A 10,220-nucleotide genomic window follows, 5' to 3' on the forward strand; every position below is an offset into this window, starting at 1 on the left:
TTTATTTCCTTTCCAGATATGTTTTGGACCTTTAAACAATTACTCAGGGTCTGGAATGTTTGCAGCAGGTGCGTGTGGGCCCAGCCCAGCTCCATCCACCGTGTTGTTGCAGTTGGAACTTGGTTGACTTCCTTGCCAGGTGGCTCTCCATTTGGTGGCAGGGAGGGTGCCAGGCAGAGCTGGCCTGGAGGGTCCCCCGCATTCCCAGCGATCTCCCTGAAGGGCTGGCTTTCCTGGCCCCCCGCCCACCCCCGGGCCAACGACTGTATGCAGGGGGAAGGCTGTTCGGATTGCCAGCCTGCCTAGGATGCCTATCCGGGGGGACGCCTTTGATCGATAGTCCCACCAGAGAGTGTGAGGCAGAGAGGGACCTTACAGCTGCTGGATGGGGACGGCCGTTTGGACAGGAGACAGCACTGTGCCTCGTCTGTTCAATACTGCAGTAATCTCGACTCACCGGGAACGGTGTCTTCTGGAGGCCTTGAGCGTGGGGCCTCGTCTCGCACTCCAGAATCTCCTAAGGACGTCGAGCACGCGCTGCAAACGCTCACCCCCGGCTTCCAGGTGCCATCCTGTCTCCAGGTGAGAAGGGACCCACGCTGGATCTCTTCCCGGCCCGCCTCATCTTCCGATGCCGCCACCTGGTTCGGCCACCCTCGGCGGGGCTGGAGGCGGCTTCTTTCCAGCCTCCCGGAGAGATGGGAGAGCAAGCCGGGCCATGCACCTCCACCCACCCCCCCCCCACAGCGGTGACCCGGGTGGGGCACCAAGCAGGTGGATGCTGTCATGGAGCTTTCAGCGTGGTCAGCAGCACTCTCTCCCAGGATGTTCATCACTTCGAAGGCCTGACTCACAGCATGACAGATAGAAACGCCATCGATGGAGAGGTGCCATGGGATGGGGTCCAAGTTACCGTCTTAGTCTAGCCCTGCCCCCGCCTGGCTTTCACCTTCCTGCTGGCCTCTGGCCTCTCGTTCCCCCGGGACGGGTGGCGATGGCCAGCGGTGAGCCAGGGCGGCTGTGTCTGGGGGTGGGAGCCCAGAGTTTGCCTCGTCCAATGACATCACGCTCCCATCGTAGCTGTCCATGGTTCTGTCACCCGGGTCTCGCTCCACCCCCCATGTGCTGCTCTGAACGGGTGTCTGTCGAGGGGAAGCCGGGAGGGTCCTCAGGGTGAGACCGTGTGTGCACCGGATAAAGTCAGGAAAAAGGTCAGTGGATGTAAATCCGGAATCGAATCCCGGCGGAGGGGCTGAGACAGCCGGGGCGCGTGGGACAGGGTGACCCCGGGCTGCTGAGTGGCACGCCTGGGGCGCCACCAATCCCAGATCTTGGGTGTGCCGGCCCGGCACGCAGGTGGCCCAGGGAGCTGGGTGCGAGGCGGGGCTGGAGCCGAGGCGAGGAAGCAGTCTTGAGTGTGCTGGCCCGAGAGTCTCGTCTCTTTAGTGCCTCTGGGGATCCAGGCACTGGGGGGGGGGGGGGGGGGGGGGGGGAAAGGAGACCCGGCCTGGCCAGGATGTCAGGGCCTCGGAGGCTCTGCGCTGAGCCAGTTTGGCCGCTCGTTCCGCCCTGAGTCACTGCCAGAGGGACGGCCCAGGCGGTAAGTGCCGTGCTGGCCCAACGTGAGGGCTCCCCCTGCTTGAGAAGGGAGGTGCCCCCCACCGGCTCGTGTGGGGGCCTGTGGCTTCTCAGGGCACCTCCTTCACCCAGGTGGGGCTTCCTGCGAACTGAGTGAGGGAGGCCACTGGCAGTCCCGTTTCCCAGAGCAGCAAACCGAGCCTGGGGGCGGTCAGGAGGAAGCCGGCTGGGACAGAGCAGAGGCTGCCGGCCGCCCGCTGTCTGGCCTGCGCTGGCACCTTCCTTCTGCCGCCCAGGCCGCCTCCTCGGCCGGCAGGAGCGAGCTGTCGGGCCCTTGGAGTCCACATGCACGGCTGGTTCGGAGGGGCTGTTCTGAGGTGCTGGCGGGGCCGCTGGCTTCGTAACCCCTGAGCCTCCCCAGACGCCATGGGCCCCCGCACTCAGCCTGGAACCTCACGGACACACGGGCGGGGAGACGGGGCCGGCTGTGCGACGCTGGTCACCCTCCCCCTGTGAGTTAGAAGGTTCCAGATCCCTGCCCGGAGCCCCGGTAACCCACGACCGGAGACTCGGGGAGGCGAGTCTGTCGGGACAGGAGGGCCGCGGTTTGCTGTTTATTTTGGCTGAGCAGGGATTTCTACTCCCTGGTCCGCAGCTCCTCTCCACCTATGGAGATTAAAATAACCTGATGCAATTTCTCACCGTCTCGGCCTTTCCCAAACACATCAAGTGTTTACCTGTGCACGACCAGCCTACATGGAAGCTCCATTCATTCACGGCACGTCCGGCAACCGCGAGAGGAGGGAAAAAGGACTCTGCCCCCCAACACAGAAGCCATCGGTCCGTGCTCCACGCTACAGGGACACGGGCTCCGAGACCCCCTCCCCTGCAGTCTGCTCGCTCTCGAATGTCCCGCTCGCTTGGCTCTCCGGCTGGAAACATCCGGCACTTGTAGAAATAAGACATCGAAAGGCAGGGGAGCGATTCCTGAGGGCTGGCGTCCCGAGGGGCCAGACGCCAGGGCGGCACGGGAGGACGCGGAGAAACGAGGCGCTTGGGCCAGGCGCAGGGCTGGGGGTGCACGGCTCGGGGGACCCCTGAGGGGAGCCCGCAGCCGGAAGCGCTCCAGCCGCGCCGTTAGCTCAGCGAGGGTTGGCTGCTGTGTGACGTGGGATTCGGCCTCCCGGAGAAGGTGCGTTTTGTTCCAGGCCGTCTTCAAGAGAGCAGGGAAACGTAATGCTTTTAAGAAACACTTCCATCCAACGCGGTGACTCGAGAAGCGGTTTGACACGGAGGCGGAGATGAGTCCTGAGTTCCCTGCGAGGCGGTGTACCCCCCCCCCCCCGGCGTGTGGGCGCTGACGTCCCAGCCCCTTCCAGGGCTCTCGGGGACACCGCATGGTGACCAGGCTTCTTAGCCAGAGCTGGGCGGGGACGAGCTGGAGACAGACTCCGGCAGGTGGCTCGGGGCACTGATTCAGAGGCAGGTACCCCCAGGCCCCGGCTGCGGAAAACATAGGCGGTGTTTAAAGGGGCCGTGCGTTAGGTTAGTCCTGCCTGAGACAGGGACGGGGGTCGGCAAGCAGCGTGGGGGGGCCCCATGGCGTCATGGAAGGTTGCCGCTGGGGTGAGACGGATGTGCTTTCACTACCCCCGGGGCCGTACGCGCATCGATTGCGTGCGGGGACGGGTGTCAGTGAGACAATCATCATATAGGAGACTTGGTCGGAAAACCGAGGCCGCTCGGTGCCCGTTCTGGTGATACGGCGACCACTGGCTTGTTTCTGACGGACGTTCTCACACAAGACCTCCCTGAACCCCCGCCCGTCCTTTGTCGTCCAGAGTGGGGTGGACCCAGTTACAAGGACAGCCTCAGGGTGTCCAGGGGTTGGAGGCTGAGAGCGGAGACTGGGGTTCATCTCACAGCCATGCTTCTGCACAAACGGCTGTTCTAGGAACCGAGCTGGCAGATGCTGGGGCTGGAACTAGACTGACTCTGGCTGTTTTCTGAACTGTTAGCGGTAATAAAGGTTTGAAGTTCAATGACCTGAATGAGAAAACCATTGCCTAATGGACGTAATATATATTACACATAACATAATATGGATCTATCCCTGGATGTTAAACTTACGTCCCGTGAAATTCTCTTAAGCCTCTAGCACCCCTGCTGAGTGAGGTCAGATGGCGAAAGTAAGTGAGCGCATACGGCAGCGATGATTCGGTATTGAGTGAGAACGTTTTCCGGGATAATTGTTTGGTTCGGTGATTTGGGTTTTGTGGCCATGGGTGCCTGTGGAAACCGTTATAGATCTGTGAATTTACAAAGTCAAGTTTCAACGAGTAAACCATTTTCATTCTTGTGATTGTGTCACGTACGTAACACTTCGACATAGTCTTAAAAACCAGAAGGCTTGGGCCCCAGCTCTTTGGCGGGAGGCTGCGAAACTGGCTGGGAGGTGGGGGCCTTGGCCTTGAATCTCCATGTCCCCGAGAGGCAGAGAGGCTCCCCTATATGTTCTGAGGTCCGGGATGTCGGGTCAGACGCAGGGCTACGTCTCACTGCCGTGCTGGGAGTCAAACTCTAAGACACAGTATGGATGGTTTATTATAAAATTACAGTGAAGATACGGGAAACCCCAAGTGTGGCTCAGACTTCTCCAGAGTCAGCATTTCTGTGCTGAGTGTATCTAAATGGCAGTAATCTGGATGAAGCTATGCAAATACGTGAAACCAAGTCATTAACTCCGCTGCTCTGTCGGCTTCGGCAGAGCCAGACCCACCGGCCGACTTTCAGCCCGACAGGTGCCCAGCACCGCGTCTGGCCTGCCCTTCGGGCATCCGCTGTCACCGCAACAGGACTGTTTTGATGATGGCATCCGTTGTGCTGTTAAAGAGGAAATCGTATCTGCACTCATTGACTAAATATACAAAGGGCTGGGATTTCCACTTGGCCAACGTGCCTGTTCACATGGGGGCTGCTCCCTGAACTCAGACAAAGTCCATCTGGAGACACGCACTGGCTTCTAACCCCCAAGTACGGCGGGGCCCACAGGGTAAATCTGCCCTCGGCGCGTGGGGCGTCCCTGGCAGGCCGCGTGATGTCGGAAGGAATCGCAAAGTCTTCAGGAGCCCGACCGCCACCCACCCTCTGACCTCGCAGATGCTTGTGCCTGCTTCCCGTTGGGTCTTATAAACCTGGATGTTTACTGGAACTTGTGACCAGTGTCCCACTTAGAGGCCACGGAATCTCCAAGTGCGTTTTAGATGCACGTGCATTTCGGCCAGACTCAGGTAAGATCTAGTTTAAGCAGAGCTGAGATTTACTCATTTGGAAGTGTATTCGCTCCTCAAAGTGACGGACTATGAGGTACGTTGACACAGTGAGATTCCCAAGTGCCTTCACTTGGGAGTCGATTAACCCGACCAGGCCTCAAAGTGTGACGCACACGCACACAGACGCGTGCACACGCCCACACACACCCTCAGCAGGGAAAGAACACAGATTTTTCTTCATTCGGCACGTTCGGCTGCTTACGTACCGACGGGTGCCTCTCCTTCCAAGCTGCCGTCCCGGGAAGCCCGGCCCTTCTTCCAGCCCCTGTCACGCACTTGGCTTCTGGTTTTTCCAAAAATGAAATTCACCCCTAAAGGACACACACAGGTCACTTCTGAGGACATCTGAAAACTGTGTTTCGAGTTCGGAGCAAAGCCATGTTAATGCACAGTGGGAGGGGGAGCCCAGGGCAGGGGCAGACCCCGTTGGGAGGTCCGGGCCCTGGTCACGGAAGCTAGAGGCAAGGCCCACGTTTTGTCGTCCATCTTCGCCCATGTGGGTGCCCGTTCCTCTTTGGTGGCAGGAGCCCGGGGCCTCCGGAACGGGATGTAGGTCACATGGCCACCTGCCGGCCAAGGATCATTCTTGGCCTCCTTCTGGGCTCTTCTCATGCTGAAACGTTCTGCCCTCTTGACCAGGTACCGGCACAGAATCACCTCCCATTTGCACTCTCTTCTGCCAGGTCTGACAGGCTGGCTTCTGCCTGAAATTACTTTGGATTTTTGCTGCTTGGTCCAGTTGGGGCGGTTCCCGGCGGACCGCACGGTGTGTGATGGGCCCCCTCCCCCTGGCCGTGTCACTGAGGGGTGTGATAGGGGCTTGGACTGGTCTGGTTTTCGCTTCTGTCTCTAGAGCCAAGCACTGTGTGTCCACGACCCCTTGGCTCACTGGCCGCCCCCGGCCCCTGGAGAGACGCTGCCCCCGCACCTGCCACTCGCGGGCGGGGACTGACCCTTCCCTTCAATCTTGAGAAAACCCTTTAATTGTGTTCCCTGAAGAACTCCACCTCGAGAGCGAAGGGGTGAGTTTCGGCGATGTGCTCGGATTCCAGCGGTCCCATCAAGGTTACGCTCTGTCCGGGGCGCGATGCCCCTTCCTTACCACCATTTTGATGTGAAATCATCTGCAATAAAATGGGGAAATATGGCCGCAGGGCCTTTCCCTTCTCCCTTATCTTTGTGTCTACAAACCTCTCCGAACAATGTCCTTTCTCTCCCAGGTGATGTGGTGCGTCAGGAAACCGGTCACACCTCAGCCCTTTCCTCCCCCATCATGAGTGTTTACCGAGCACTGGCTCCGTGTCTGTGCCGCGGTGCAGGACGCAGGAGACGCAGGGGTGGGTGTGGGGCGCAGGGCTCTCCCTCTGCTTCGGGAACAGGGCTGGAGCTGCGCCAGCTGCGAGGGGAGTCAGGATGTCAGAGGGCTGGATGTCAGAGCAGCGGGAAGGTTGACCAACTTGAGCCGAGTGGAGGCCGCAGGGAGAAGGTGCTGGAAGAGAGGGAGCGAGAGCACGGGTGTGGTGGCCGCACCGGCCCCTCCCGTGTGGGTGGGTCACGCGGTGCCCAGGCTCGCTGGCGGTGGGACAGAGGGTTGGCCACACGTCCGCTGTCCGTGGAGCCGATGTTTGGAATCCCACTCGAGAGACGGTGGTGGCACACGAGAGATTTCCTTGGAGGGGAAATAATGACGCGTGTCCAGAGGGCACAGTCACTGGGCTTGTTCGGGTCCCCCCTGTTCCCCGGGCACGCACCTCCGTGCTGCAGGGACCGCAGGTGAACGGCAGCCCAGGGTCCGCAGGGCACAGGGACCACGCGTGAGGGGCTCTGTGTCCCACATAGGTGGCCGTACGTCTACCCCGAGCTTTGTGCCCCAAGGCGGGGCGGGGCCCAGGCCTGCTTCCTCTGTCAGGCCTTCGTCTGGAGCCCCGTCCTGGGTTGGTGCTCAGTCCACGGGTGTTGAATGAAGGCCTTGATTCGAGGGACATAAACGGGTTGTCGCGATACGTCTGGCATGGTCGTAGGTTGAGGGCGTGTGGCACCTGTAGGGCAGTGCTGAGTGGCTGTGACTCAGCCCCTCTAATTTGCCCAGGAGAGGAAACCCGGCTGGGGGTCAGCGCCGTGGGGAATGTGAGAGGAAAGATCCAGAGCCAGGACGAGGCCCCGGAGGGGCTGGGCGAGGGAGGGCCTGTGCGCTGGCTTGCCCCGTGCTGGTGCCCCTCGGTCACCTGCCCGCTCCCTGCACCTGGCCCGTCGGGAAGGCCGGGGAGCCGGCTGCCGCGGCCGCCCCCCAGTGGCACTGGCCACGCTTCGGGGAGGGGGGGGGGACTCGGAAGTGGCAGGGCCAGAGGGAGGGCCGCTGGGAGGCACACGGCCCCCTCTCTTGGCTCCCTCGCCCCTGGGCCCTGGCGGCCCGGCCAGCGTGAGGAATGTGCTGTAGGCCACTCACCCGGCGGCTGTTGTGTGTGCGGAGGAATGAAAACTATTTTTGAGTTCCCGCTACTGTCCCTCCCTGGGCCCACAGCTTCCTCCCGGCCACTTCCTTGAACACACGGAGACAGGCCCGGGCACAGTCCCCGGGCCGCACGCTCCTGTCAATGATTAACCGCAGGGTCCCGGGCGTCCCGCGCCCGCACCGTGGGCCCGCCTCCGCGCTGGGGGCGCACGCGGCCCGGAAGGACACAGCGCGGGGCCTGCCTCCGCTTTCTCCCTTCTGTGAGTCTGAGGACCTCTGAAGGAAGTCACCTAACCGTGTCCTCCAGCGTGACTCCACTTCTGAGACCCAACAAGCCGGGCGAGGCCTGCTCTCAGAGACGCGAGATGCGCGACCCTGTAAAGCGCTTACATCAAAGGCTCGGGGTGGCTGGAGACCCCAGCACCCCCCCTGCACGCGCCTGTGTGGGACGGTATCTCGGGGGACGGTCTGTTCTGGTTTGTTCTGAAGGCTCCTTGGACACAGATACTTGCCCCTGCGAGCGAACGGCCTCCCCTTTGAGGGAATGACTGTTGTCATGACTTTCCGTGTGCATTATCTTCATCCCCTAGCTGGCCGTTACTGCTCTGTTCACTTTATAACTAAGGACGCTGGGCCCGGGGAACCCTAACTGCCCGGCCTCCCGCGGGGGGGTGCCCAGGGTTTAAACCGCAGCCCAGCTGGGCAGGAAGCCCAGGCTCTTCTCAGAGGACGGCGCTGTCACCTGTGTCACCTGACCCTAGCAGGCACTAAGCCTGGGGCTCACCTTGCCCTCTCCCCAACCGTCCCCCCTCTCCCTCTGTCTCCCTCCCCGGGTCCCCACGAGAGCCACCCCAGGTCTTGTCCAGTGGGTGTCAGCCTGGCGGACTGGGTGCCCCGGGGGCCCTCCCCTCCCGCTCTGCTCTGCCCCACGCGCGGGGGCATCGGCCAGGCCTGGGGACCCGTCCGACGGACCCAGTGCTTTCTCCAGCCTCCTCTCACGGCAGGTCTGGGGAAGTGGTGGGTGTGGATGTGAGGCCGGCGCTGCCTGTCCTTGGCGGGAGGTGGGCCTTTAAAGCCGTTGACATCCCAAGCCGACTGACAGATTAGGAGGGGGACGGGTGGACTTCAGCCTGGGCACACAGAGCTTCTGTCAGCTCTGTTCCAGGAAGACTTGCCTAGAAATTCCGTGAGGTTCCAGCCGGGGGTTCTGCCTGCTGCCCTCGCCGGGCTCAGAGCCTCGGGACTTTGGGAGGAAACATCTGTCCCCTCCACTGAGGACGCGGACTTGGCCACTTTCTGCCTCGGCTATTTTCCCCGGCTGCAGCCGCGTGGCACTGTCCCCGTGCCGTTTCGCGACACTCCGTCCACGTCCACGTCGGACCGGATGCCCTGGGAGGTCTGCTCCCCACTCATGGCGTCCTGAAGAGCGTCACCCAGGGCCAGGGGCCGCACGTGCGAAGCGGGACACCCTCCTCACGGCGGGGCCCCGCGTGTTTGTCCTTCCTGCTGGGCCGTGCGCTCCCTGAGACCGCAGACCCGGCTTCACGACCTCCAGTGCCTACCGCTTTGCAGCTCTGTGCGGAGCGGACGCAGAATTTGTATGTTCTGGCGACTTCTTAAGAACGTACCAGACGCTCGGATGTGGCCCCTGCATTAACAAGTGACACACAGCACCCCCCCCCCCACCCTGCTTTCGGAGCCTGGGGGACAACGCAGAGTGTGAGCATGGTTTTTGGAAGCAGACACGGGAGGGCAGAATGCACGGCTCTCATTACCTACCTCACTTGGCCGACTTTCAGCTTCCTGCAAAGTCACCTGCGAGGCCGTTTTAAATAAATCGAGTGACGGCCCTAACAGATTTGAGGGCCCTTATGATCCAAGCCAGTCCTGTGGATCATCCTTTGGTAAAGTAGAAAACCTCACCATTGAAACTTCTGGGACGGAAGGCAATGGGGGTGTGGCTTCCAGTCTGGGGCTGGTCCCCACTGAGCCTCTGGCCGCCTGAGTGTCTATCTGAGCAGGGGTCGGGCACCCGCACAGACACCTGTGGGGGCACACCTGCGGCCCAGTGGCGACCCGCCCCTCGAGGCCCCCTCTCAGCCCGTCCACCTGGCTCTGCTCGGCCGGGACTGCACTCAGGCGCGTCCGATGCCCAGGTTGGAAACATGCCATGCCTGTTGGACTCTCATTCCCGTAGAACCTGGAGAGACAGGGCAAGGAAGAGATTGCCCGCCAGCCTTCAGTTCCAAGGGGGAAGATCCAGCGGGGTCCTGGCCCCCACGGCAGTGGGATGGAGGAAGGAGCTTGAGGGACGGGCTTGGCCGCTGATTGCTGTGTGACCCTGGGCCACCCCACGGCCTCTCTGGGCCGCACCCCCCATCCCGGCAGTAAGGGTAAGGCACTCACGGATCAGCCAAGTCCCTTCTTGCTACGGTGCCTGTGCCTGGCTTTGTGGGGGTTTTGGTGAGCGAGCCCACGTGTTAGCACCGGAAACGCTTGGTCCCAAGAGCGTGTCCACGCTGAAGCTCTGTGCTCCCCGAGTGCACAGTCTGTGGGTCGGGGCTCACCTGCATATTCTACGAACTCCTCCTCGGTGCCCACCGAGGACTCATCGCCCTGAACCTGCCGCATCGGGACGACGCCCCAGGTGCTGCGTGTGCGCGGATCACAAACCAAATGTCCCCCGGACATTTTCCATCAGTCACGAGCGTCCTCTGCTGTTGAGGTTTGGCCCCGAGGCCGGGCTTGGGTCAGACGGGTCACTGGGTCAGCGGAAGGGTGCGGGCCCTGGGGCGGCCCCTGTCTGGGGCCAGTTGGCCTCTCTGTTCGGTTTCCCGCTGCCGGGATGGGAGGCCTCC

General features: G+C 61.8%; 1 protein-coding gene across 1 annotated transcript in view; it reads right to left on the reverse strand.

The window, feature by feature from the left end:
* Nucleotides 1-9,993, reverse strand: part of SHH (sonic hedgehog signaling molecule) — a 31,896-nt gene extending 21,903 nt beyond the window's left edge. The window contains exons 1-2 of the mRNA XM_042927368.1: nucleotides 9,930-9,993; nucleotides 6,196-6,399 (exon numbers count right to left, since the gene is read on the reverse strand). Of these exons, the coding sequence (XP_042783302.1) occupies nucleotides 6,196-6,399; nucleotides 9,930-9,993 (268 nt within the window). The remainder of the gene's footprint in view (nucleotides 1-6,195; nucleotides 6,400-9,929) is intronic.
* Nucleotides 9,994-10,220: the final 227 nt, after the last annotated feature.

The sequence above is a fragment of the Panthera leo genome, chromosome A2, assembly GCF_018350215.1.
Source record: "Panthera leo isolate Ple1 chromosome A2, P.leo_Ple1_pat1.1, whole genome shotgun sequence".
NCBI classification, from domain to species: Eukaryota; Metazoa; Chordata; class Mammalia; order Carnivora; family Felidae; genus Panthera; species Panthera leo.